Source organism: Hyperolius riggenbachi, chromosome 7, assembly GCF_040937935.1.
Source record: "Hyperolius riggenbachi isolate aHypRig1 chromosome 7, aHypRig1.pri, whole genome shotgun sequence".
NCBI lineage: Eukaryota > Metazoa > Chordata > Amphibia > Anura > Hyperoliidae > Hyperolius > Hyperolius riggenbachi.
The window spans coordinates 29,398,512-29,426,088 of record NC_090652.1 but is presented as its reverse complement, the minus strand read 5'-3'; the positions used below and the strand labels follow the sequence as shown (position 1 = coordinate 29,426,088).

General features: G+C 46.9%; 2 protein-coding genes across 4 annotated transcripts in view; one reads left to right on the top strand and one right to left on the bottom strand.

The window, feature by feature from the left end:
* Positions 1-2,287, bottom strand: part of ALDOA (aldolase, fructose-bisphosphate A) — a 445,177-nt gene extending 442,890 nt beyond the window's left edge. Inside the window, exon 1 of the mRNA XM_068243818.1 lies at positions 2,281-2,287. The gene's annotated coding sequence lies outside the window, so the exon portion shown is untranslated. The remainder of the gene's footprint in view (positions 1-2,280) is intronic.
* MAZ (MYC associated zinc finger protein) lies at positions 129-27,577 on the top strand. 3 transcript variants are annotated; one of them, XR_011022645.1, is made up of 6 exons: positions 129-454; positions 8,182-8,936; positions 11,737-11,800; positions 14,102-14,273; positions 23,182-24,494; positions 24,535-27,577. XR_011022645.1 is itself a non-coding variant. In XM_068243815.1 (6 exons), exons 1-5 carry the CDS (start codon positions 422-424, stop codon positions 18,535-18,537), a joined length of 1,215 nt encoding a protein of 404 aa, XP_068099916.1. In that variant the 5' UTR covers positions 129-421; the 3' UTR covers positions 18,538-18,548; positions 23,182-23,259. The 3 variants fall into 3 exon arrangements, 2 of the variants coding, with proteins under 2 accessions (XP_068099916.1, XP_068099917.1); XM_068243815.1 differs by lacking the exon at positions 24,535-27,577 and adding an exon at positions 18,347-18,548 and having other exon boundaries at positions 23,182-23,259; XM_068243816.1 differs by having other exon boundaries at positions 23,182-27,577.

Here is a 27,577-nt window from a genome sequence, read left to right as displayed (position 1 = left end):
GGGGAGAATCTGGGGAGGGGGGAGAAGGAGGGGGGCCAGGCAGCCTTGCAGGGTTTCCCAGTCAGATCTGTGCAGGGAGGGGGCTGGAGCAATAGGCAAGGGGGAGGGGAGGGGTGAGTGATGTCATTGCAGCTCTGATCTCTCTTTATTCAATGCTGTGTGTATTTTATGGGATTTTTTTTCTTTCTTTTTTTTCCTCAAATTTTTTTTTTTTTTAAATCAAGAGACAGAAAAAAAACTAGCCTTTAGGGGGCAGTGATCTGCAAGAGAGGGAGAGAGAGAGCTATCCAAAGCAGAGCAGGCGAGGGAGGGAGGGGGAGTACTCTTGTTCCAGAGAGGGGGGGAGCAGCACCAGGGCTAAAATATATAGATATATTTATAGAATACCAAAATAGAGATTTATTTCCCCCCCTTCTCCACTATGGACGCAAACTGGACCAGCTTTATATTCCAGGTAATGCAATCTTTCCTTTTTTTTTGTATTTTTTTGTTTTTAATCTCATTTTTTTTTCTTTTGTGCTGGACATGGTGGGGTTGTCAGTGTTGTGGTGGGATTGTGTCTCCCTTGTCGTGTCTCCCTTGCATGCTTCCTCCTTCGCCCGGAGAGCCTTAGAGGGGTTCGTAGGGGGCGAAAGCGGGGCACAAAGCGGAGCCCTGAAAATTAGCATCTTCTTCTGTCTCCAAGCATTTTTTTTTTTTTTTTTTTTTTTTTTGCAGGGAGGGAGGGAGAGCGCAGAAGAGTTGGTGTTGGGTGTTTAAATCACCACCCCTCCCATCTTTTCCCTCTCCCTCTTTTTCCTTTCATAGAAATAGCAAGGCGCTGCTAGGATAATATTCGCCGCTTCCTCGCCAGAAAGGCGGTCTGCGATTGTCGTCGTCTGTTAGCGGAGGGAAAGAAATTTTTTTATCGTTTTCGTAGACCGGTGCTTGGGGCTTGCCGCGATACGGCGGTGGGATCTGTTCCACCGACAGCGGCCGGCGTCACGGTGCATGCCGTCCATTGTCTCGCACAACGGTCACCATCTCCTTAAAATCAGGCCAGGCTGCACAGAGCTAATTCTGCAGACGTGCGAGGCTGATGATCTCACGGCCTGTTAAACGATTTAAGTATTCTCAGCGCGGCGACTGCGGAATGCAAGTAATACACAATGTGCTAAGTAGGCGCTTTTTAACCCCCGCCGGGAAGAGGGGTCGTTATTGAATCTGTGCTTTTTTTGGAACTAAGCCTGTTGAGCGCCCTTTTGTTGATGTGTTCGGTTGGAGGTTACATGATTGTTTTGTGTTGGATATTGTTGTTATGCAACGTGCAGCTATACAATGTTTCCAAGCACTACACAAACACATGGGGGGTTATTAAAATTGGGGGGGCAAAAAGTTGCCGAAAGCAAAGTTGTAGACCATAGACCGGTGGGCATTGAGCTCGGGAGGACGACAGGTGAACAGCAGGCAGAGTGGTAGTGTCTTGTCACCTGAGCCTGTTTGTTTATACAGGCAGGTGGGGGCTGTGGAGGTAGGTATTGCTTCTATCAAGTGCTGCAGCTTATGTGACAAGTCACCAGTGTTGCTAAAAAGCACCACTAATCGTGGCTATTAACGATTCTCCGGTAAAGTGAAACACGCTTTCTCATTTTAAAAGGCTTAACCAAACTGGAAATGCTTGTTTTCTCGAGATTATTGCTTTGAACCCCCTACAAGGATTTTATAGTTTACAGGAATTCCGTTGTGGGAAATTTTGCCTAAAGCCGTGTACACACTTTCAATTATGATTGGCCAATCACTGACCGATTTAACCATCCTCCATGTAGTAGGAGGGCCAACAGATATTGAATACTATGAGCATATTGTGTAGGTAACCCCGCATACTACATGGAGGTGATGATATTTTTATAAACAGAGGTCCAACATATTCCGTAGCGCTGTACAACAATGGAGAGCATAAATATATGAGCAGTTCATCATATTGTACAATCAGGACAACCAGTGACACAAGTACAGATACATACAACTGATGTCTAGATTATTGTTTAGTATTTATATAGTGCTGTCATTTTCCGCAGTGCTGTACAGAGTATATATCATAGTTTAGGCCAGGCATGGGCAAACTTGGAACTACAAGTCCCACAATGCATTGCAGGAGTCTGACAGCCACAGTCATGACTCCTAAAGGCAAATTCATTGTGGGACTTGTAGTTCCGTAACAGCTGGAGGGCCGAGTTTGCCCATGCCTGGTCTAGGCCCAATTAACTTATCTGTGTGTTTTTCTGAAATGTGGGAGATAACCGGAGTGCTCGGAGGAAACCCATGTAGACACGGGGAGAACATACAAACTCCTTGCAGATGTTGGCCTGGCGAGAGTGCTAACCACTACACCACCTTGCTGCCCAGTAGTTTGAATAATATCTCCAATACTGGTTAGATGTTAATTTGATAAATTGCACAGAAACAGGAAACAAAAGGGTGAGGTATAACTGGTCAGTGATTGGCCAATGGCCACTCATAATTAAACAAAAAAGTGTACCAGAATTTAGGGTGCATTCAATTCCGCTAACGTGATTGGGTGGACGGCACCCTCTCAAAGTGTTAGGTTTCAGATAGGTTGTAGTAAGCTACGCCTACACTATTTGGCCAATCGCACCGCTTCGTGCTGTAGGGGGTGCTGTGTCTGGAGAACTGTTGCCTATGAGGTTTCCTGCTGGCTCCAATAAAGTAGACTAGTGCTGGCCAATTTTACCTCCTCCATGTAGTATGCGAAGAGATTGTGAACTATTTACAGATTGTATGGGTAAGCTCTCATACTACATGGAAGTGGTAAAATTGATTGGCCAATCAAAATTGGATGTGTGTACCAGGCTTTATTTCATGTTCCACTTATGGGTATCAGACCGGAAATGACAAGGAAAACATCGGGCACTAATCTAGTTTAGGGGACCCAGCATGGATCCTCATAGAGATCAGTTCCCAGTACCTCTACAGCACAAAGCACAGTGATTGGCCAAATGCTATGGGCGTAGTTTACTACAGCCTATTGGAAACCTAGCTGTTTGAGAGGGTGCCGCCCACCCAATCCGGTTAGCAGAATTTCCTACCTACTGGGTCCCCTAAAGTAGACTAGCACCAAAAGTCACACCGTGGGACAGAAATGACAATAACACACTTACAGTGATCCTATTCTTTCCATGTAAAACACTCCTAACATTTTGGATATAATTGGGAGTTAAATTTGTACTTTACGCTTAAAGAAATCTGCTTTGCTTTACACTTGACATTTTATAAGGCTGGAGACACACCATGAAATCTCATCAGATCGACAGGAAATTTCCCTTTGTAGGATCATTTCCAGCATGTCCGATTTGCTTCTGGTCGAGAAAGGGATTGATTTTGTGCAGAGCTGTGGCGTCAGTACAAAAATCCTCCAACTCCAGCTCTGCAGTTTATGAAAACACCGACTCCAGGTACCCAAAATTGATCCGACTCCTTAGTCTAATACTTGATTTTAATATCGATCTCTTTCTTGATATGAAGCAGATTGGACATGCTGTAAATTATCGGAGGACGGGAAATTTCCTGTCGATCTGACAATTCGGAACATTGCATGATGTGTACAAGGCATAAAGCTATCCATACCCATGGCTGGCACTCAAATCCAACAATACATTGATCATTCCCAGCCAGTCGTGACAAATCTATGTCGACCCAAAGTCAGATCAATCAAGTCTCTGCTTCATGTAGATTGATATTGTAGAATTATTATATAATTATATAGCACTGACATCTTCTGCATTGCTTTTCAGAGTACATAGTCACGTCACTGACTGTCCTCAGAGCTCACAATCTAATCCTATCATAGTCTAATCTCCTACCATATTATTATTATTATTATTATTATTATTATGTATTTATATAGCACTGACATCTTCTGCTGCACTTTACAGAGTACATAGTCAGTACATAGTCATGTCACTGACTGTCCTCAGATGGATGAGCTCACAATCTAATCCTACCATAGTCATAGTCTAATGTTCTACCATATTATTATTATTATTATTATTATTATTATGTATTTATATACCACTGGCATCTTCTGCAGCACTTTACAGAGTACATAGTCAGTACATAGTCATGTCACTGACTGTCCTCAGATGGATGAGCTCACAATCTAATCCTACCATAGTCATAGTCTAACGTCCTACCATATTATTATTATGTATTTATATACCACTGGCATCTTCTGCAGCACTGTACAGAATACAAAGTCATGTCACTGACTGTCCTCAGAGGAGCTCACAATCTAATCCTACCATAGTCAGTGTAATGTCCTACCATATTATTATTATTATGTATTTATATACCACTGGCATCTTCTGCAGCACTGTACAGAATACAAAGTCATGTCACTGACTGTCCTCAGAGGAGCTCACAGTCTAATCCAACCATAGTCATAGTCTAATGTTCTACCATATTATTATTATGTATTTATATACCACTGGCATCTTCTGCGGCACTTTACAGAGTACATAATTATGTCACTGACTGTCCTCAGAGGAGCTCACAGTCTAATCCCTACCATAGTCATAGTCTAATGTCCTGCCATATTATTATTATTATTATTATTATTATGCATTTAAATAGCTCTGATATCCACTGCAGCACTTTACAGTGCACATAGTCATGTCACTGACCGTATAGTGGTCAGATTGGTATTTCAGCAACGCCTGCTGATGTGTAATATTGAGTGGTGCATACATTGGTATCCAGGTAAATGACTGATGTCAGTTGTTTGCCTGATGTAAGCCCACATCTAAAAATGCATGTTGGCCTTTAGGCTAGTCTCACACTGGGTTGGACATCCTGAAAAACAGGATTGCAACAGAGGGCAATAGTCACATGCATTTCCACATGTCATGCATGAAAATTCTGCTTTGCTGCAACTGTAAATGTGCCAGTTATCCAGTGCCGCACAGCAAGCTTTGCATTGTTCCAACAGATTCCGTTGCACTGCTAATGTGCCGATGCGAACGCACCACTACAATAAAATTGCATTGCGATGTGCAGTAATTTTTTTTCCGTTTGGGGAAAGTGTCAGCGTGAAAGTGAGCCATATAGCCATATGAGGCCCGCTGTGTGGTCTTTCAATTCAGATTATCAATACTGACTGTACAACATGGGAAGTGGTCATATTATGGGGCTGATTAAACATAACATCTTGAAGCCTAGAAAAATTAAAAACAGTTTTCAGAAGGAACATATGGCAGCCTATCAGAATTAGTGAAGGGGCGACTGTTCGTGGATATAAATAACCTCCAAGAGTCTTGTGGTGCCCATACATGGTACCATTTATTTCATCCAATCTTACCATTTCTATGTAGTATAAGGGTAAATTAAATGAATATACTGAAAGGATAATTTAGGCAGTTCCCTTGTATTACATAGAGATTGTAAGATTGGATGAAAAAATTGTAACATGCATGGGCACCATAAGGCATACCTTTGGTAATACCGTGTGCTGGCGGACTACAAAGGACTGCTACGACTGTGAGCTGTACGCAGTGACACATGGGGGCGGGGGTCCGTGGGGGAGTGCAGCCTCATTGGCTGCCATGTGTCTGCTGACTGATGTAAAGGATCAACGTTTAGCCCAATGACGAGGTATAGGGGCTGGTCGAACGCGCTATGTGTTCGCGTCCCGCCGCGGATGCGAACAGCTGATATCCGGAACTGTCCGCCGGCGAACCGCTTGGGCCATCTTTATCCCTAACTCATTTGATCACCTCTATGTACTATGAGGTTCAACAGATATTGAATACTATGAGCAATCATAATTGAGAGTGTGCATCAGGCTTTTAGAGTGCATACATCCAATTTTACCACTGAAGTGTAGTATGACAACTTACCTACTGTACTCAGTCTGGTCATAGTATTCAAAATCTGTTGGCTCTCATACTACATGGCAAGTATCAACTTGTTAAGTACTCGTCCCTCCCACTGCGAAGAAGTCATCCTCGATGGGAGGGGACCTAACACTAACTAAATCCTAACCTATGCATAGCCTGGGTGCGCCACCAAGTAAAATTGAAAGTTGCGCAAAAGGTGGATCAGCGCCTCACCAGTTGCATGCAAGCTGTTACAGGAAACCAACATCCTCCAGTGGTAGACAGGTCATGTGGTTGGTAGGTGTGTATTTTGGAAGCAGGAGATTTGGGCGCATGAGACAAGTGGACAAAAAGGGCGCCCCATTCACTCCCATTATAAATATCGTTTAATGGGCGCCGAACAGGGAAAAAAAGGCGCCGGAGATTATTAACGTTTTACAAACGGCGCCCGGAGATTTTTAAGGTTTTATAACTGTGCTTGTGATGATTTAACATTATTATCCATAGGGGGTCTTAGGTTTAGGCACCACCAGGGGGGTCTTAGGTTTAGGCACCACCAGGGGGGTCTTAGGTTTAGGCACCAACAGGGGGGTCTTAGGTTTAGGCACCACCAGGGGGGTCTTAGGTTTAGGCACCACCAGGGGGGTCTTAGGTTTAGGCACCACCAGGGGGGTCTTAGGTTTAGGCACCACCAGGGGGGTCTTAGGTTTAGGCACCACCAGGGGGTCTTAGGGTTAGGCACCACCAGGGGGGTCTTAGGTTTAGGCACCACCAGGGGGGGGGTCTTAGGTTTAGGCACCAACAGGGGGTCTAGGGGTTAGGGATAGGTACAGGGAGGGTTTTTAACAAACGTAAATATAAGTTTCAGTTTAGAAACGGAAGATTAACGGTTTAAGAATTGCCGATCTCATACACATTATTTAATGATTTATAAATTCTTAAAACACTATTTGTAAACGAAATTCTACACAATATTTTTATAAACGATAATACTGCTTATCGTTTACACCACGCGCCCTTTTTTCCCGACGCCCTTTTTTGGCGTATTTTACCCCACAAGGGGCTTGCACTCTCTTGCAGGTAGGCACTTATCTGTTTTTAAGTAGCGGTGCTTATTTCCTTGCCATGTACTAATTTCATTCATTTCTGGTCAGCTGCTCTCACTTAACAGCCTTGCTTTTGGTGTATATGCAGAGCTTCTGTTTGGGTTCAAGGTGCGTTTGCAGTTTCAGGGGGGGGCTCAGCGCACCTCTGATTGGAGGCCATTCGGAGGCGGCCTGGTGATGCGCTGATCCACCTTTTGCGCAACTCTCATACTACATGGAAGTGTTAAAATTGGCCATCCAAATTGGGTGTGTATGCACCTAGAGCGTAACTTGCGTTATGGACTTGATTCAACCCTATAGTAACTATGGTTGGTTTGTTGCAAAATCTCATTGTGCCTTCAGAAAACTCAAGGCAGGTGTACAGGGATCTTTGACTTAAGGTTGTTGTGACTTTGACTATGGTTGACTTGTGTCTTCAGTTTAGAAGTTTAGGTGGTGTATGAACTGAAATTAAACTAGAAATCCTCATATTGAAATCAATGTGAATATGTATCACAGATGAACTGAAGTTAGCCTTGACTGACCATATCTGAGGTGAAACCATGAGAAGGTGGGACATATTTTCCCTGGCACAGCAGGTTTCCTGTAGTCTTCCTGAAATCTGCCTCTTTAGTTTGAAATGTAACCATTCTTATTTTTGTATTGTCATATTGTTTGAAGAACTCAGGACTTTTATAGACTCTTCTAAATGTTGTCAGTTGCTTTCCTGTATTGTGACAGGTTTATTGACCGTGCAGAGGGGTTTACTTGAGGCGTACCTTGCCCAGTGGAGTCAGAGAAGGCCTTGGTCTGACCACCCCAGTACTGTGTATTGGTTGTAATCAGAATTCAACTATTCTGTTCTTACTGATGGCCACGTGTGTTTCTGATCTGGTACATGATTTGGGGGTCAGCTCAATGAGGCTTCAAAGTTGCATTGACTCCGCCGCAGCCACTTGACAACATATGAGTTCTGTTACAGTTATATTTCAGCCAAAGATTTTTCAGTTTTATTTTCAAGACTTGGGTTATTCCGCTGTTTTTATTATGAACTAGGGTATATAAAAAGGTGATACATATTGCTGCCTTTGCACCTGTTTGAGGACTTTACCCCGGTTGGAACGCGGAATAAGAACCCATGGCAAGTTCTAAGTCCTCTAAAAACTTGCATTTATTTTTTGGTTGACGTTGCATTTTAGATGTGCCTTTTTCCTTTTCTCTTGCAGACCCCTCCGCCGCCACCTTCGGACTCTCTTCAAGTTGAACTTTTACCTGTTTTAACTACTGTTTCAGCGCCACCAGATGGAACCCTCACTTCACAGACCATGGTACACACTATGGCACCTCAGCACCCCTCCACTGTTGACACTGCAGCCCTCAAACAGGTTGTGCCAGGTCTGGCAATCACCCAGCAAATGGTGCCCACGTCGCAGCCTTCCCCTGTCTCAACTACGACCGCACTCCCCCTGCACCCCATTATGGAACTCCCCAAGAAATCTAAGAGCCGAGGCCCTTACATCTGTTCTTTGTGCTCCAAAGAGTTCAAAAATGGCTACAACCTGAGGAGACATGAAGCTATCCACACTGGCACAAAGCCAGCCCGAGCACAGCCTGCTGTTGTTAAGATGCCCACCATGGTACCCCTGAGTTTACTCAATGTTGCCAGTGCACTTGGACCTGGAACAGAGACCCTGGAGGTGCCCACCTCCCCTGCCACGCTTGCACTCTCTGGACCTGGCCCATCCCCCACCGCTAAGAAGGTGCGGAAAAACCACGCGTGCGAGATGTGTGGCAAAGCCTTCAGAGATGTCTACCACCTCAATCGCCACAAGTTGTCGCACTCTGATGAGAAGCCCTACTCCTGCCACGTGTGTCAGCAGCGATTCAAACGTAAGGACCGCATGACCTATCACGTGCGTTCCCATGATGGCACGGTGCACAAACCCTACATCTGTAGCCACTGTGGAAAAGGATTCTCCCGGTAAGTGAGATGGATTAGTATAAAGAGTGAGCCCCTAGGACAGGTAGCAGTTTTCGTCTTCTTCTGCCTGCCATCTGATCTTTTTAAAGAGGTGGTGGTAGGGGCTCAGAGTAGATGCCAGCCAGGCCCCTGGACAACCAGTAAGTCTTCAGCATCACACCTGGTTGCCTTATGGGCAAGTCAGACCTGCTGGTGAGAGCCAGGATTAAGATACAGTTGACTTAAGATTTTGATCATAAAGTCCAGCATAGTATTACCACCAGGGGGGCTGGGACATTCAGTGCGAGAAGTTAAAGTGTTAAGTTCTTTAAAGTCCAGGTACAAATGGTAACCTCCTCTCAAGTGGGCACTCAGTGGCAGAGCTTGGGTGGGACCTCCTTGATGAGGAGCCCACACACCACCTACTTCCTGCATTACAATATTGGCTATATTAAAGGGGTATTTAGCTATGCTGAGGTTCTAGACAACACAGAGGTTATACAAGACCCCAAATATGGCCAACCCCATCCAAGCTAATTAATTTTCGAGCAAAGAATCCCGTAGAGTTACAAAAATGCATCAATTTTATTTATACAAGAATTTCTACCGGTTTCATACAATGACAAAGAGCTACAAGTGCAGAGTTCACTGATAGCCCAACCGCACCTCGAGGCTGAGGAGGGACACACTATTCTGTCATATATTTGTTTATAGCATGACAGAATTGGGAGACGTTTGTGTCTTCTGGACTGTGATAATCATGTGCCTCTGAAGAAGCGGCACATCTGGCTGCGAAACGTGTACTTGTCATTGGTGTGTCAAACCGGAAGAAATGTCTGTTTAAATAAGTGACACATTTTTGTAACTAAACAGAACTCTCAGCTGCATGTAAACACCCTATTCAAATTTTGTTGGGATGTGTTATGTTTATAATAGGGAAGAGCTTATTATATAAGTCTGTAGTTTGAATAATTTATTATCAAATTTCCTTAAAGGGGCTATGAAGCTAAAATTATGCATTGCGGTGATCCCGCTCTAGTAAAAAGTTATACCAACTAACTTTCAAACCTTTTTCACCGAGCCCTGGAAGCTATCACTTTCGGCGCGTAGCCCCGCCCCCTTAAAGCCGGGCACCAAACATACATGCCATAGCACTCGGCTACATGGGGCGGGGTTTTGAGGGGAGATTTGAAAGCCAAATGCCCGGCAAGTCAGTATAACTCTTTACCAGAAGGGGATCCATGTAATGTATATTTTTAGCTTTGTAGTCTATTTAAAAGCGTGTCTATCACAGTAGATCTTGTGGGCTTTCTGACTGGCTGGTCGCTATCATGTGATCACCATGGGCGTCCGCAGAAAATTTTCCGGGGGAGAGGGGCAAAAAAGGGGAGGGTGCCATGCCAAAAAATGGGGGTAATAGCCAAAAAATGGGTGTGGTCATGGGTGGAGGCAAATTTTTACATGAACTTAGCAATGTTGGGACTGGTACTATAGTAGGAATTAGATTGTGAGCTCCTCCAACACAGGTACCCCCATGTCTAAGTAGTGACAGGTGCCCCCTAGTTTAGGTAGTGACAGGAACCCCCACTGACCATCGTCCCAGCAGCCAGCCCAGCGTCAGACCTCAGAATCAGCCGGTAACCAGTGAGAGCGGGCGCAGAGTACTCCCGTGGACACCACACTGCATATGCGGAAGTGATTTCACTTCCACTTATCAGTGCAGTGTCTGTGAGGTCCTAGCACCCGCATTCACCGGATGATCAGAGGTCTGACGCTGGGCTGGCTGCTGGGACTTAGCGGTGATGGCTGGGTGGGGGTTGTCAGCTGACAGCCAGGGGGGGTGTCCGCCCCATTTTGCCAAACGTGCAGATGCCCATGTTGATCATGTCTCGCTTATGCTTCCTGTAAAGTCTGATAATAACCGGCCAATAGAAGAAGTGCAGATTGATCACCTGATAATTTGATTATGCACTCTTCCATGAATTCTCCTGACAGGAATAATTCTTGTAGGAGATCCAATGATGTCTAGTCCCTACTTACTTCTGTTAGAATTCTACTTCCTGCCTGACAGACCTATGTTGCTGCTCCAGGCGTTCCTCTCAGTAATTTCAGTCTGTGGCCCCTCCCTTTGCAGTCTGAGCAGTGTGGTAACGTTGCACCAAGCGGCATCCGCTACCACAGAATCTGCAGCTAACTCCTTCAACTCAACATCTTCCGGTTACGTCCCCATGCCTCCCCACCACATTTATTTCCCCTCCAATGCCTTATCTTAACCACCACCCCCTGCACAGCTAACCTTAACCGCTTACCTCCAAAGCCTAACCTTAACCACCTGTCCTGCAATGCCTAACCTTAACCCCCACCCCCTCGCACAGCTAACCTTACCTCTCCCATCCTTCCCTACCACAAACCCGCTACAAAGAGACAAATATCAGGCCCAATAAAATATTGGGCAGCTCCAAGCCAAATTTCCGATTTTTGCTGATATTTGTGTTGGCGTCCAAACTTGGGCGTCCAGATTTCCTGTAGTCTGTGCTCTGCTTCTGCATCATGTGCTGCATAAACCTTATTTAACAGATTCGATACACGCATTTCCCTCATTTGTGAGGGTGTCCATGCTGATTGTATGCCCCCCTGGGACAGGAAACGTAAGTAGACATGTTGGTGTTTGTTGATGTTTTAGTATCCTCTTGCTTTGATTTGTATTTTTGGTTTTAATTGTGCCTCTGTGTTTATTTAACTTTTTTTACTGTCCTGCTTTGTGGCCATCGTTCTGCTTGCCGCTACTGATAAATATATTCTTCATTTCTCTGTGTTTCAGTCCTGACCATTTGAACAGTCACGTTAGGCAAGTCCATTCCACGGAGCGCCCCTTCAAATGCCAGGTACGTGAAAAATGGTATGACTTCCTTATCTTGTATGGCAAAGTATCGATGATCTTTATGGTGGGTACTAAAATCCCCTAAAGGAAAATGGAGAAACCGAGAACCCAATAGTGCCATACGTAGGTGTAGGAGCAATATAAAGCAAATTGTGATTTATACTCACAAAGGTGGGATGCAGTCCCTGGAACCTCCGCATAGTCCTGCGGGGAATTAACCATCCAGCTCGGTGCTCCAGGATCAACTGGATGCTGGATGGTCGCTCTCCATGAAGGTATACATTTGACGACTGTACCTCTAGAGCTCTAGGACTAGACTTATTGCTATGGTGGAGGCACCTTGTAAATGTATGATTTAGCTATCCATAAGCTTGTAATTAAAGGAAGCATCAGGGGGGGAAAAAATGAGCTTTACTTCCTCCAGCCCCTGGCAGCCATACTGTGCTCTTGCCACAGCTCCGGACTGTACTGCGCCTGCACAGAGCGCTCCAGACCACGTGAGCGTGATTGACAGCGGCACAGGCGCAGTAGATGCTGACCTGGTGAGGTCGGCATCTGCATTGGAGGGGACCGGGAGCCACAGGAGCTGCAGCCGGGTAAGTAAAGCTCATTTTTTCCCCCCTGATGCTTTTTTTAAAGGGTTATTTAACCACTTGAGGACCCACCCTTTACCCCCCCTTAAGAACCAGCGCTGGTTTGATTGATCTGTGCTGGGTGGGCTCTGCAGCCCCCAGCACAGATCAGGGTGCAGGCAGGGAGATCAGATTGCCCCCCTTTTTTCCCCCCTATGGGGATGATGTGCTGGGGGGGTCTGATCTCTCCTGCCTGCTGTGGGTGGCGGGGGGGGCACCTCAAAGCCCCCCTCCGCGGCGAAATTCCCCCCTCCCTCTCCTACCTGCTGCCTCCCCCGGTGATCAGGGCTGCACAGGACGGCTATCCGTCCTGTGCAGCCAGTGACAGGACGTCCCCTGTCACATGGCGGCGATCCCCGGCCGCTGATTGGCCGGGGATCGCCGATCTGCCTTACGGCGCTGCTGCGCAGCAGCGCCGTACAAATGTAAACAAAGCGGATTATTTCCGCTTGTGTTTACATCTAGCCTGCGAGCCGCCATCGGCGGCCCGCAGGCTATTCACGGAGCCCCCCGCCGTGATTTGACAGGAAGCAGCCGCTCGTACGAGCGGCTGCTTCCTGATTAATTAGGCTGCAGCTGGCGACGCAGTACTGCGTCGCTGGTCCTGCAGCTGCCACTTTGCCGACGCACGTTATGAGTGTGCGGTCGGCAAGTGGTTAAAAAAAAAAAAAAGTTTAACTTACCTTGCAGCCCCGCGGAGTCATATTGTTCCCACGCTGTCCATCTGAGTCCCTCTGGCCAGCAGTCGCGACCACCTACTGCACATGTGCAGCCCCAAGCCACGCGCAACCTGATCACGCTCCCGCTGCCAGGAGCGTTCTGCACATGCACAGTGGCAATTTTTGCACGCTGCTCATGTGCAGTACGCTCCCAGCTTCAGTAGCGCGCTGAGGAGACCTGTGGCCGACCAGCTTTGCGGGGGTCCCCGCTGTTGGCCGGAAGGGCTCAGAAAGAGGGTTTGGCAACAGGATCACTCCAAGGGGCTGCAAGAAGCCCCAGGTGAGTTAAACAATTTTTTTAACTTATTATTATTATTAAAAAAATGTTTTAAAGCTTTAGATTTCTTTTAAACATATATACAGGGAAGAGGGGCAATTGCTTACCTCCCTAGATGATTCCATGCAAGTAGGACTCGAAAAAGATATTTATCCATTCAACACAAGATTAAGACAATGCGTTTCACTGGTGCTCTCCTGCTTCCCCAGGTCAATAAAAAGTTGTACCTGTTCATCTAGTAGTCCTGAGCGTGACCACCTCTGAATGTCTTTGATATTTCCAAAAGATTTGATCACTTTCTTCAAAGCTAGCATAGATTGAGCACCGACTTCTAATCAGTTTACCCATTGGATACATTATAGAGGTTTTTTTGGGTCGGGGAAGGGAGAGGGGTATTGACAGCCACATAGCACTTTACTGCACTGCTTAGTACCACACAAGCGGGCATGTCTGTTCATTCAATCTTCATCGCATTTTTGGTTAAAAAAAAACAAATTCAAGATCCAATTGGGCAACGTAGAACATCGATCAGTACTCCCAATTGTTTTCTGGTCAGGTCGTTCTTGATTGGTTGCTTAGTCGACCTGTATAAGAGAAGTATAAGATGATCGTCTTTGTACAACCCTAAGCTTTCCAACCATGGCCTAACCCTGAAACAAAATGGTTGCTTTCTACAGACCTGTGAAGCCGCCTTTGCAACAAAGGACCGTCTCAGAGCGCACATGGTGCGGCACGAGGAGAAGGTCTCTTGCCATGTGTGTGGGAAGCTGCTGAGTGCCGCCTACATCACTGACCACATGAAGGTCCACAACCAGGGCCCCAACCATGTGTGTGAGCTCTGCAGCAAAGGTAAGAGGGTGGATGGGGGGAGGGCGTGTGTGGTCCCGTATAAACCCCCTCCCTCCCCAGCATGTTGCCAAAACACACCCCCTGTAACTCTGATCGGGGGGTATCCTAATCTCCAGCGATGCTCTTCTCAGCCAAAATTGCACATCTTCACTGGGCGTGGTGGGTGGTGGTCTGAGAGCCCAGGGGCTGTGTAGATTTACAACTGGATGTGTGGTCTGTGGGTTTGAAAAGGTAACGTCCGTACTCTGAGCCTTAGTTTTGGCTGCCAGTGTTGGGTTTAGCATATTCAAGGCCAATTTTTTTTTAAATCCGGCATTGGCTTAAAATAATTGAGATTCTGTTTAACAGAGTCCAAATTATGGTCAAGAAATGTTAAAGTCTGCATCCCTGGTTTGAAGGCTATATTGTATCTCAAATTCTGTTCTAATTTACAGAGTATATAATATAAATAAGATCATTATAGTTATCAAAAAACAACAAATTGGCTTTAAAGTAAACCAGAGACAAAAGGGTGTAAAAATGTATTACATACCTAGGGCTTCCTCCAGTCCCCTCCATGCCGATTGCATACCCCGCCACCGTCCTCCGCCTCCTGGATGCTCCGGTAGGTGCCCCGTCAGCTTCGCCAGTCGGGTGTACTGTGCATGCGTGGCCTACCGTACCCTTGTCGCCTGGAGCGTTCTACGCCTATAGAGTGCTACGGGGCAAAACGCTCCCAGCCAAGGGAGGGCGAGGACGAGACTGCACCTGCGCCGACTGGCCAAAAATAACAGGACATCTACCGGAGCATCCAGGAGGCGAGGGAGTGATCTGCATGGAGGAGGCTGGAGGAAGCCCCAGGTATGTATATAACTTTTACACACGTTTGTCTCAGGTACACTTATAAGAAATGTAATGAAGGCTCATACAAACTGATCACTTGACTTTTTGTTAAATTCAGTTGTTACAGGATTGATAGGTTAGAACCTTCGACTGGATCGACTGATGGTCATACTCCTCATGGGTGGAGCTTATGTTTAGTACATAGATAACAAGCCTTATCAGTTTTAATTTCTGTAAAGTTTGTTAGTCTAGAAATTTGTTTAGGCTAGTCTTACCCACAGACCACCTGTTGTCTCAATAAAAGTTCTAAATCTACAATATAAGGTTAAGAAATGTTGTATTGTTAAGTTTGTTATAGTTAAATACAGATGTTAAATTTTAAAAATAAGTTTATTTTTATGGGATGTTCTGATGTTTAGGCTCCTCAGGGGTGGGGTTTGTGTACTATAAATTGCAGAACCAGCAAACATTAAATATTTCGGTTTAAATTGGGGTTGGGCACAAATAATATGGAATGTTGGAACCAGTTTGTCTAATCCAGCCTGTAGTAATCTTTTAGAAGCCAGCCCCATTGATAAAAACAAAAAAAAAACCCTAAAAATCATTTTGCATTTGGTCAATTTTTAACATGCTTTGGCTGCCTAGCTCCTGAAATTTGCCCAGCCCCGGTTTAAACCTTCTCCAATCTTCACACCACAAAAAAAGTGACATGACTATGTATGTTCATCGCTACAGAAGATGTCAGTGCTATATAAATACACAATAATAATACTCTGAAATGTATGGGCAGATGACCAAGAGACAGATCTCTTTGATCAAATCTGATTGGAGAGGGATCTGTTGCCTGCCCATACACCGCAGACCGATTCCTGATTGATTTCAGTATGAAATCTCTTGGTAATTGGCCTTGTGATGCCGAATCCGCCCGACGCAATTCACCCTAATGTAAAATGTGTAACCCCCAGTGTCTGGTGCAGTATACTTTACCTGTCCTTGTCTGCCCTTTGCTCCGGGCGCCATCTGCAATCGGTATACATGGGTGCCTGTTTGACATCACACAGGTGCCCACATCATTTCAGCATGTGGATTGCGGATGGAGCAAGTGGCAGACACAGACAAGTAAAGTATACTGCACCAGGGTGGACATATTACATTTCGGGACAGTGCCGGGATTCTGTCGTGTTAATTTCTTGTCCTGATATCGCTCACCCTTAATGCCATGTACCCGATTGACCACGACGGCCTGACATCTTGCGGCATGTCCAATCGATACGCATCGTCGATCGGACATGCTCTTGGCAGCACAGATTTTCATCCGAGTCGACGATAATTATAGAATCAGATGGTTGATCGTCTGCCAACTCGAGAGATGTATGTCAACCTTTAGCCACTGACGTTCTCTTGCTCCCTCAGCACTTAGGATATCACTCCACCTGCTGGGTTCTCTTGTACGATACATGGAAGACTCATTAGTTGGAGTGATAATCACTTCCAAAAGCATTTGGCAAAGTCGAGGAGAAGAGACCTTGATTATATTTCATCCCCATCCTATCTCCACAATATAATAAAGTCCTTAGGCACAGCTTGACTGTGAGAGAGAATTACCAAATAAGTGGCTGTTGGTCAGTACATATCTCTTGAGGACTCCACTGGTCAGATATCCGCACTAGTATTCAGAGGGTCAGTGAAGGAACACTAGCATTTCAAAGTGATTAGTCTTACCAAATCCGTTTACTATAACCGGAGAGCCCTAAAAGAGACCGTGGCACTTTCATTATCGCCACATGGGTGGGACACCTATGCAAGGAAACCTTGGCATTGTGGGAGGGGCAGAGACAAACTACCACTGGTAAATCTCACCTTTGTAGGAGGGTAGGAGGCACAAACTACTGCAGGGATATCTCACCATTCTGGGTGGGGAGGAGACCAACTACTGCAGGGTAATCCCACCATTGTGGGATAGGAGGAGATGCAAAATCCTGCAGGGAGATATTTCCACTGTGAAAGGGTCAGAGACTGCTGAAGGGGGAGGGAGATCTCTCCATTGTCGGAGGGAGCAGATACAAACTACTGTTGGTATATTTCAAAGTTGTATGAAGGGGGGGGGGGGGGGGGGGACACAAACCACTGAAGGAAAATCCCGCCATTGAGGGAAGAGCGGAAAAGTATTATGGGTGAATCTCGCCATTGTGGAGAAGAAACAAACTACGGCAGGGAGATCTCACCATTGTGGGAGGGGAGGAGACAATCTACGCTAGGGAGATCTCACCATTGTGGGAGGGGATGAGACGCACACTACTGCAGGGAGATCTCACCATTGTGGGAGGGGAGGAGACAAACTACGGCAGGGAGATCTCATGATTGTGGGAGGATAGGAGACACACACTACTGCAGGGAGATCTCTTCATTGTGGGAGGGACAGAGCCAAAAACTATTGCAGGGAGATCTCACCATTGTGAGAGGGGAGGAGACACTGACTACTGCAGGGAGATTTCACTATTGTGGGAGGGGTGGAGAAGCAAACTACTGCAGGGAGATCTCACCATTGTGGGAGGGGAGGAGACACAACTACTGCAGGGAAATCTCAGCATTGTGGGAGGGGAGGAGACACAACTACTGCAGGGAGATCTCACCATTGTGGGAGGGGAGGAGACACAAACTACTGCGTGGAGATCTCACCATTGTGGGAGGGGAGGAGGCACAAACTACTGCAGGGAGAGCTAATCATCGTGGGAGGGGAGGAGGCACAGACTACTGCGGGGAGATCTCACCATTGTGGGAGGGGAGGAGACACAAACTACTGCAGGGAGAGCTAATCATCGTGGGAGGGGAGGAGGCACAGACTACTGCGTGGAGATCTCACCATTGTGGGAGGGGAGGAGGCACAAACTACTGCAGGGAGAGCTAATCATCGTGGGAGGGGAGGAGGCACAGACTACTGCGGGGAGATCTCACCATTGTGGGAGGGAAGGAAGCACAAACTCCTGCAGGGAGATCTCACCATTGGAGTCTCCATGAGATCAGTGAAGCCAACAGGGTTCTTAGCCAGCGGCAGCACGCCCATTACAGTAATATTCACATTTGTTGATTACTTTTTAAAAGTGTAAAACATCATTGCAGAATGAATGTTTGCTGGTTGTCGTGGGAGGTTTATGGGTGAAATGTTTTTTTTATAAGGTAGGACACGTTCTATAGAGCAATGCCTGTGGCCCGGCCTTAAAGCGGCGTGTCCTTCTCCCTCCCCCGTGCAGGTTTTGCCACGGCCGCCTACCTGCGGGTCCACTCGGTGAAGCACCACGGTCTGGTGTGCCCACGGGCAGACAGCTTCCTCTGCAAGATTTGCAGCGTACACTGCAAAACGCTGGCACAGCTGAGCGGCCACATGCACACACACGCGATGTCGGGGGCCACGGGGCTTACTGAGGGGCCCACACTGCAGTGACCACGGCTAAGGCAAGAGTAGTTACCTTTCCATTCCTTACCCCTCCCCCCTTCCTCCTCCTTGGGGCTGTATGCATTTGGGGTATCTGGAGGCTGTCCTGAGCATTGCTGGGTCTTGGGGTATGTCCCATGTTCCTCTCCTGTTCTCATCCTCATTAACTCATCTGTTTTCTGCCATTTTTCATGTGTCTTTCTCCTCTGCTGCTGCAGGCATGTCGTGCTCAGAGTACAGGCTTAAAGCGGAACTGAAAATAACAAAAAATAACCCAGAGTTTCACTTACCTGGGGCTTCCGCAAGCCCCCAACAGCCGTCCTGTCCCGCGCCAGTCCTCCACGATCCTCCGTTCTCCTACTGCCAGTTAGTTTCTGTTCATTCGACTTGTAAGGCGATGGGCCACTGTGCCTGCGTAGCCTTGTTCGGGTTCCCATCCTGCGGCTGCGCTATTGTGGACGGGAACGCAAGCAAAGCTACGCGCGGCCACAGCTGCGCAGGCACAGTGGCCCGTCGGTGAAACGGAAACTAGCTGGCAACGGGGGAATGGAGGATCCTGGTGGACCGGCGCGGGACAGGACGGCTGCAAGGGGCTGGCGGAAGCCTCAGGTAAGTGAAACTTTTTGGTGTTTTTTGTTATTTTCAGTTCCGCCTTAAATCCCCATTCAAGTGGAATAAAACTCCATATTAACTGCAAAAATATATATTAAAAAAATTTAATCCAATAAGAAATTACTTTATTTAGCTTACCTATCATTTTGGTTTTAGTGTTCACTGTCAGATTTAGGTAAAATGTGATATGGAAAAAAAGGAAATCATATTTTTTGCTGGTTTCCATCTTTACTGTTTCTCTGTGATGCCAATAGTGACATTACTTCTGCCTTTTTGTTGTTGTTGTTTTTCTACTGCCACAGTTTACTGTCCTTCCCATAGCAAACATCACCACCTAGACAACAGGCTTACATCACTGTGTAAATCTTCTAAGGGGTAATGGATTTAATTACCTTGTGGTCATAGTGTCTTCTCCTCTCCTTCACTGTTCTCCTAGTGTCTGCTTCTGCTGATGACGTGATTTGCTGAAGCTGGCACTAGGGGAGCCATGAGAGAGAGGAGAGGTCTGTGATCACCGCTGGAGCCGTGGATTAGGTAAGCCACGCTGCCGCTACTTATATTTATGCACGGGGATCGGAGGAGGACGCAGGGGGACAGAAGGTGAGCAAAGGAGGACAGGGGGACAGAAGAGGAGCAAAGGAGGACAGAAGGGGAGCAAAGGAAGGCACGGTGACAGGTGAGCAAAGGAGGATGCAGGGGGACAGAAGGGGAGCAAAGGAGGATGCAGGGGGACAGAAGGGGAGCAAACGAGGACAGAAGGGGAGCAAAGGAAGGCACAGTGACAGAAGGTGAGCAAAGGAGGATGAAGGGGGACAGAAGCAGAGCAAAGGAGGACACGGGGACAGAAAGGAGTGGAGCAAAGAAGGACACAAGGGGACCGAAGGTGAGCAAAAGAGGATACAGGGGGACCGAAGGTGAGCAAAAGAGGATACAGGGGGTCCGAAGGTGAGCAAAAGAGGATACAGGGGGACCGAAGGTGAGCAAAGGAGGATGCAGGGGGATAGAAAGGAGCAGAGCAAAGGAGGACAAGGGGACAGAAAGGAGCAGAGCAAAGGAGAACACGGGGACAGAAAGGAGCAGAGCAAAGGAGGACACGGGGACAGAAAGGAGCGGAGCAAAGGAGGACACGGGGACAGAAAGGAGCGGAGCAAAGGAGGACACGGGGACAGAAAGGAGCGGAGCAAAGGAGGACACGGGGACAGAAAGGAGCGGAGCAAAGGAGGACACGGGGACAGAAAGGAGCGGAGCAAAGGAGGACACGGGGACAGAAAGGAGCGGAGCAAAGGAGGACACGGGGACAGAAAGGAGTTGGAGCAAAGGAGGACACGGGGACAGAAAGGAGCGGAGCAAAGGAGGACACGGGGACAGAAAGGAGCGGAGCAAAGGAGGACACGGGGACAGAAAGGAGCGGAGCAAAGAAGGGGAGCAAAGGAGGACATGGGGGGAGGGGGGCTGGGGGAGGACAAAAGCGGAGCAAAGGAGGATACAGGAGGACAGAAGCGGAGCAAGGGAGGATACAGGGGGATAGAAGGGGAGCAAAGAAGGACACAGGGAGAAGAAACGGGACACAGGGAGAAGGAAGGGGACACAGGAGGACACAATAATTGGGGCAGAACATCTACAAGATGCTCCTGGACCATAGACGCACCAGTTTTTGTTTTATGTTTTTTCCCCTGGTTTTTGCCTTCTAAACCTAGATGCGTCTTATTTTCCGGAGTGTCTTTAATGCAGAAGTAGTATTCCTTTTTACAGTGGATATAAGTAATATAAATTGATGAATAAAATTGCTTATTATTTACAGTATTATTTAGTCAGTTTTTGCCCATCATGAAGTATTAAAATAAACAGCAATAAAATTAATGTTTCAAACTTATTTCCATGCTAATTAAAACCAATATAAAAAATAAATAAATCCTGGAATCGGAATTTAAGAGGGTGGCCAAATTATGCAACCGTAATGCATTAGTGACCAGGGCCCTTTTCTGGAGCTTTTTAAGCACACTTACATATAAGCTCACTACACACATTGCTTGCAGGCCTATAATGCTGGGTACACACAATTCAATCTCCTGTCTGATCGATGGGTAATTTGACGGAAAGTTGTATTGGGTTTTCATGTCCAAACTGCTCCTTATAAATAACTGGATCTATTTTCCAATGATGATTTTGCAAAATCTATTCCCATTATCGATCATAAAACAGATCGGACATGTCGGAAATCATCCGATCCTGCCAATCGGTTGGAAAATTGCATAGTGTGTACATAGTATAAAGCCTGGTACACACTTTCAATTATGATTGGCCAATCGCTGACCAATTCTACCACCTTTATGTCGTATGTGGGTCAACTTATAGTGAATACTATAAGCAGATTATGTAGGTAAACCCGCATGCTACATGGAGGTGGTAAAATTGGTCAGCCATAGGCCAATTATAATTGAGTGTTTCAAAGACTCTAGTATGACATGCCCTCGTTAGCGCACGCTTTGTTTCCCCGCTGTTTGTGCTGCTGATGCCTTCTGCTTTGGCTGTATTTGTATGTTATTTATTTTATTATTCCCCTGTTCTGTGTTCTATGCTTCTGCCTGATTTATTTGCGTGTTGATGATGTACTGTATATCCCTTATACTAGTTCATATGGAATGACTCCAGTGCAATGTATCACGCAGGGATCTGTGGAGAAGATACAGAGGCAGAGACGATCTGCAGCTGCTACCATGCAGTGCTGGGCCAAACCATTATCCTAACTTAGCAGGGGGGAGGGTGTAATTAGAGTGAGACAATCAAAGCTTCTAGCTCAGGGGTGGGCAAGCTTTTGCATTATCAGGCCACATGCCTCTACAAAGCAGCCCACTGCAACTTTCTTTTGCTCGCTCTGTCCTCTAGGCAGATGGCCATTGGTTTTGACTCGCCCAATCGCTCGTTCCAGCGACGGCCTCCATGGTGATGCCGTTGCCATGGAGATCGCTCATGGAACTAGTGATTGGGTGAGTTCTTTCCGTTGTCATGTGCTGCACCCAACTTTAAAATGGAGGCAGAAGAATCCCTCCCTCTAGTGGCGGGCCACCTTCTTATAAAGCCCATAGACCTTACTTTTCCCAGCTCTGCTCTAGACGCTGATTCATTGGCTGCCATCTAACCAGGGCTGTGGAGTCGGTACAAAAATCTTCCAACTCCGACTCCTCAGTTTATGAAACCACCGACTCCGACTCCGGGTAACCAAAATGGCTCAGACTCCGACTCCTTAGTCTAATACTTACCAGGGCTGTGGATTTTGTACAAAATCATCCGACTCCTCCAGTTTATGAAATCAGACTCCGATTCCGGGTACCCAAAATTACTCAGACTCCGACTCCTCAACTCCGACTCCGCAGCCCTGAATTTAACTGGTCAACAGCAGCTCAGTTTGTCTCCATTTCTTCCTCATCCTGGGAGTGAGAAATGTTGCCCATTAGAATTCTAGGCTTAAGCCTGGTACACACATTCAATTTTGATTGGCTAACAATTAGACAATTTTACCACTTACATGTAGTATGAGAGTTTACTTACACAATCATAGTAGTCAGTTTGTTGGTCCTCATACTACATGGAAAGGGTAAAATTGGCCAATCAGAATTAGATTTGTGTTATTGCGCCAGTGAGTTGATGCAGGATTAGGCAAATGTATGCAGCTTGGAAATGGACCAATCGATTTCCACCACAGCAGGGTTCAATTGGTCTATTTTCAAGCTACATAAATTTGCATTCAAAATCAGCATAATCCTGTATTAACTCACAACTATTTGCATGAGCCTTGTATTAGTCTTATAAGCTTGTTTAATTTAATTTCGGTACAAATGACTGCCCCCATCTCAGATTTCTCCCACTGGTTGAGGATCGTTTCCTTTTCAATGCAGAAGAACATGTACAGCACGCTCCTCAGGTTCTGCACCACAAATCCCTGCATGATAGGTTGTCACGGAGTCCCCCTTTAAATCCCGCCCCACTTTGTAATGCAGCAACTTAGATGAATATTCAACCTTTGCCTTTTCTTTCTTACAGGGACCTGCCAAGTCTGCCCTCTGTCGGACCCCACAGCTGCCGTGACCTCTGTCCTGCCCAACACTACTGTCCCTGGCATTCTACCCACGCAGCCCTGGTGACTGGCTCTCCTGGGGGAGGATACAGACGCTGCGAGCTCTCTCTTCTGACGTGCTGGTGCCTGTTTCGGGGAGGCGTGACCTCTCTGACGCGCGCGCATGCATTATGAAGAGGGTGTGCTTGTAACCTCCTCCGGTCGCCTTTTAACCTCCCATGCGAGGAATTCAGGAAGGTGACCAGGCATGAAAGAAATAAAAGACACAAACGCCATCCATACCGGCAACTTGGTATAACGCTAATAGACAGGATCTGCATCCGTACTGGGAAGAACTTTATACACTACACCCCCCTTGTGTGGAGTGGAGTGTTCAACGGGCACATGGCCCCTTTTGATTCAACTTTCTGATCCCACTGTGGGCGGAGCAGCTGGCATGGAGGTGGCCGACGCAGCGATGCCACTTCCAGAGCCGCTGACGCCGGAAGGGGGGCGCCCGGGTCTGCGCTTGGAAAACGGCAGCTCAGGCATGCTTAGAGATAAGACTGTGTGCCAGGGAGCGATCGGCACTTTGCAAGGCCGTTGGACAGACGCGGCGCCCCCGTGCGTGATGTAGTATGGTGGCCTGCTTGGACTTAATGACACTAGCTAAACAGTACTCTTATTTTTGGTATTTTCATTGTCTCCAGTGCAATGACTGACTGTCAGATGTCTCTGGGCAGTATTGTAGAAATTCAGGAGATCCCCAGAGAGGGAGGAGTTAGTTTTTAGACGGAGGATCGATAGAAATATAAAAGTTACATGGTCCTTGAGTCAGTATTGTTGAAGCAGAGAAGGTGAGGGGTATTAGTAGAGATGTAGGAAGGGCAGGACTCTCCTCTGCAAGAGTACAGAGGGTAAAAGACTGTTGGAGGAGCAGTTGGGTTCTGCTGCAGAAGCAAGGATGGTGGGCTGATCATGCCTCAGGGACAGTGAGAGTGGGAAGCCTATGCCACAGGGACAAGGAAGGCAGATGTAGTCATAGGGCAAGACACTCCACTGGGGAATATGCGGGACAAAAGTTTTTGTGTAAGGAGACAGAGGCTGGTAGAGTAGCCCTGCTGTAGGAGTAGGCAGTCCTAATGTAGAAACTTGGCTGCTGATATGGAGAAAGAGTGACCTCTCTTTATATGGAAAAGGAAGGGTTGGAGAGTGAAGGAGGGAAGGTACTGTTGCAGGAGGAGGGCAGGTGGTGAGGCTCTGCAGCAGGAGGGAAGGCACTGTTGCAGGAGGAGGGCAGGTGGTAAGGCTCTGCAGCAGGAGGGATGGCACTGCTGCAGGTGGCGAGGCACTGCTGCAGGAGGGAAGGCACTGCTGCAGGAGGCGGGAAGGCACTGCTGCAGGAGGAGGGCAGGGGGGAAGACACTGCTGCAGGAGGAGGGCAGGTGGCGAGGCTCTGCTGCTGGAGGCTGGAAGGCACTGCCGCAGGAGGAGGAAAGGTACTGCTGCAGGAGGAGGGAAGGCTCCACTGCAGGAGGAGGCAGGCACTGCTGCAGGCGGAGGGCAGGTGCCGTGGGAAGAATTAGAAAGCTCTGAATATAGGGTAAGGAGAGAGGAGGGACTCTGCTGCAGGGATCTGGAGAATGGGGAGGTTGCCTGACAGGAACAGGGATATTTTAGAGTCTCACAATGCAAAAAGGAAATGGCCAAGAATATAGAGATGGTTAATGAGAAGCATACATTCAAAATAAGTAGGACGTTTGGCCCAATTTCAAGTTGTATACAGTTTACACGGTCTTATTGATCATCCCTAGTCAATCGAATTCCGTTGAAACTGGGGTGGGGTGATTGTGGGAGGATTCTGGCATGGTTGGTATTCGTGCCCCAGCTGTGAATGTGCAAGGTATCTATATTACCAAATCCACCATCATCATACTTGTGTGCAGTTTTCCAGGACCTTCCGTAGCCGTTAAGATTCATGCCCAGAATCCCTTGCATACAGGGTTTATGGCTTCCCCTTCGACCTCAAACGTTAAGGCTCACATGACTGTTTCTTGTATCCCTTCCCCACTCACAATAGGTTCAGATCTTGTCTGAGGATCTTCTGTCCTTGTAGAAGCCACCACTGATGTGCAGAACATATCTGTATTCTTCATGGACTTTCTTACTGTAAAATGCTGCTTAGCATATAGTTCTTACAGGGGGAGATTTAATAATGGAGATGACCAGTGAAGTGACCCTGTGTTCAGGAAAAGATTGGGTTGAAATTCAAACCTTGGTTACAGTTCCTCGTCAAACCCCCCAATCAGAAGCCGATACCCTTTCCCACCAGAAATCTTTACCTTTTCTTGACTAGATCATCAGGGACATCTGTGTGGCTGATACTGTGGTGAAACCCCTCCCACGGTGTGATGTCAGGGCCATGGCGATGACAATTTCCTGTTTGTAAACCTCATTGCATTGTGGGAGATGACGACTGTTCCTAACTGTTGAGATAACCGTATATCTCTCTGTAGCGGAAAAAGTGGATGTGTTTATAGAAAAGGGCAGTTGGTGCTGTCTGACTTTTTTTTCCATGTTTGCCAGTAGTAAAAGTGCTGACCTGCAGGCTAATGGTGAATCAAACATGAATTCTCAATTTCCTGATTTATCTTCTAACTTTTAACTTTGCAATATATGAATTTATTTATTTTTCCCCTCCTACTGTCTTTCGGTAACGTTCCTCTTTCAGGGGATATCCAGGTATTTTTCTGTTTCGGATTGAATGTTGAAAGTGAGCTCCACATCACTACACTGCATACCTCCTCAGTAACCCCCCCCCCCCCCCCCCCAGAAGAGTGTGGTGGTATGACCCATGTGCTCATATAAGCTGTGATTTATTTAGGCAAGCAGGTCCCCCTTGGCTTGTATGGTAGGATACCCAGGTCTCAGTCTCAATATCTCATCCGTTACAGTAACCCCAAATGGCATAGCGGAAGTCTCAGATCCAGCCTGCAGGGGGCACTGTTTTTATAGTGTAGTAGAAACAAACAGTCCATTGTTTTCAGACTGAGTCTAGGAAAACTCTGAACAATATTATAAAACCTAGATATAAGGCACAGCTGTGGTGAAAACTAGAAACTAGTTTTTAATTTAAAACGTTTATTTAAACAAAAAAAATATTTTTTGGATAGAGGGGAGAAGAGGATTAGGTTTTTAGTGCTGCCAGGGTTCCCATTGTAAGTGGCACTCACTTCTTGTTTTTGGTGACCACGATCACAAGCGGGGAAAGTTAATAAGTCTCTTAACTGGTTCCGGACCGACGCAGTTGTAATCTACGTCCTGCTTGTGGCTATGAGGATCTGACAGGACGTAGATTTCAACAATTGGTGGCCGCGCATTATCGCCGATCGCGCCGCTATCTCCCCGCCGCAGATCACTAGCCCTGCCAGCTATATGATGACAGAGCTGTGTGAGCTGGTCAGGAGCCGCTTTCATTGGATCCTGACCCTGTCCATACTGTAAGCCAATCCCATTGGCTTAGAGCCTGTTTCCACTACACGGAGATTGGATGCAGAAAAACTGACTCCAATGAATGCCTATGGGAAAATCTGCATCAGAAAAAACGCATTTAGTGGAAACATAGGAATTCATTGGAGTCAGTTTTTCTGCATCCAATCTGCGTGAAGTGGAAACCGGCCCTTACATTGACAGCGTTGGGAGCCAATGAAAGCGACTCCTGACCTGCTCGCACAGCTCTGCCGTCATAGAGACGGCAGAGATAGGGACAGAGTGACATGACCAGCTGGAGTGGCGGATGATTGCAGCGATTCGCAGGTAAGCGCTGTTTTACTGTGCCAGCAGTCTCTGGTCCTTAAGGGGGCAGAGACTGCCGGTACGGAAGTAGGTAAAAAGTAGACTCGAGGGGGAAAAAAAATAAAAAATACTTGCCTAAGAAGAGGCAAGCCTCTAGTTCCTCCAGAGGCTTCAGGTGTTGTCCTGGAGACTACCACCTCTGCCCCGGGACCCTTATGTAGAGTGCAACCATGTTCCTCTTCATGCACGAGCGGCTCCAGCTATCTGCGCAGGCTCGGGTGTACTCGTGCAGGCGCAGTACAGCCACGCTCAGGCCGAAGAGGGGCGTGGCCACATAACACATCCAACAAGCTCTTGGCTGAAATGTTCAGGTTGTCTGTGTGTGGTGGGTGCCAGGAGGGTACAGAATTCAGAGGCTTCCCTCTTCTTGGGTAAGTTTCTTTGTTTTTCTTTGCCTTGGGTATACTTTAAAGGACCACTATTGTGAAAATTGCAAAATATAAAATACATGTAAACACACACAACTAAGTCCATTTCTCCCAGGGTAAAATGTGGTATGAATTGCCTTTCTCCTATGTTGCTGTCACT

What these genes read in the sequence shown, in the direction of transcription:
- MAZ (XM_068243815.1), top strand. Translation starts at nt 422, where the DNA reads ATGGACGCAAACTGGACCAGCTTTATATTCCAG. An exon ending in GGACCAGCTTTATATTCCAG is followed by an intron (nt 455 to 8,181) that starts GTAATGCAATCT and finishes TTTCTCTTGCAG; the next exon opens with ACCCCTCCGCCGCCACCTTC. An exon ending in GTGTGAGCTCTGCAGCAAAG is followed by an intron (nt 14,274 to 18,346) that starts GTAAGAGGGTGG and finishes TCCCCCGTGCAG; the next exon opens with GTTTTGCCACGGCCGCCTAC.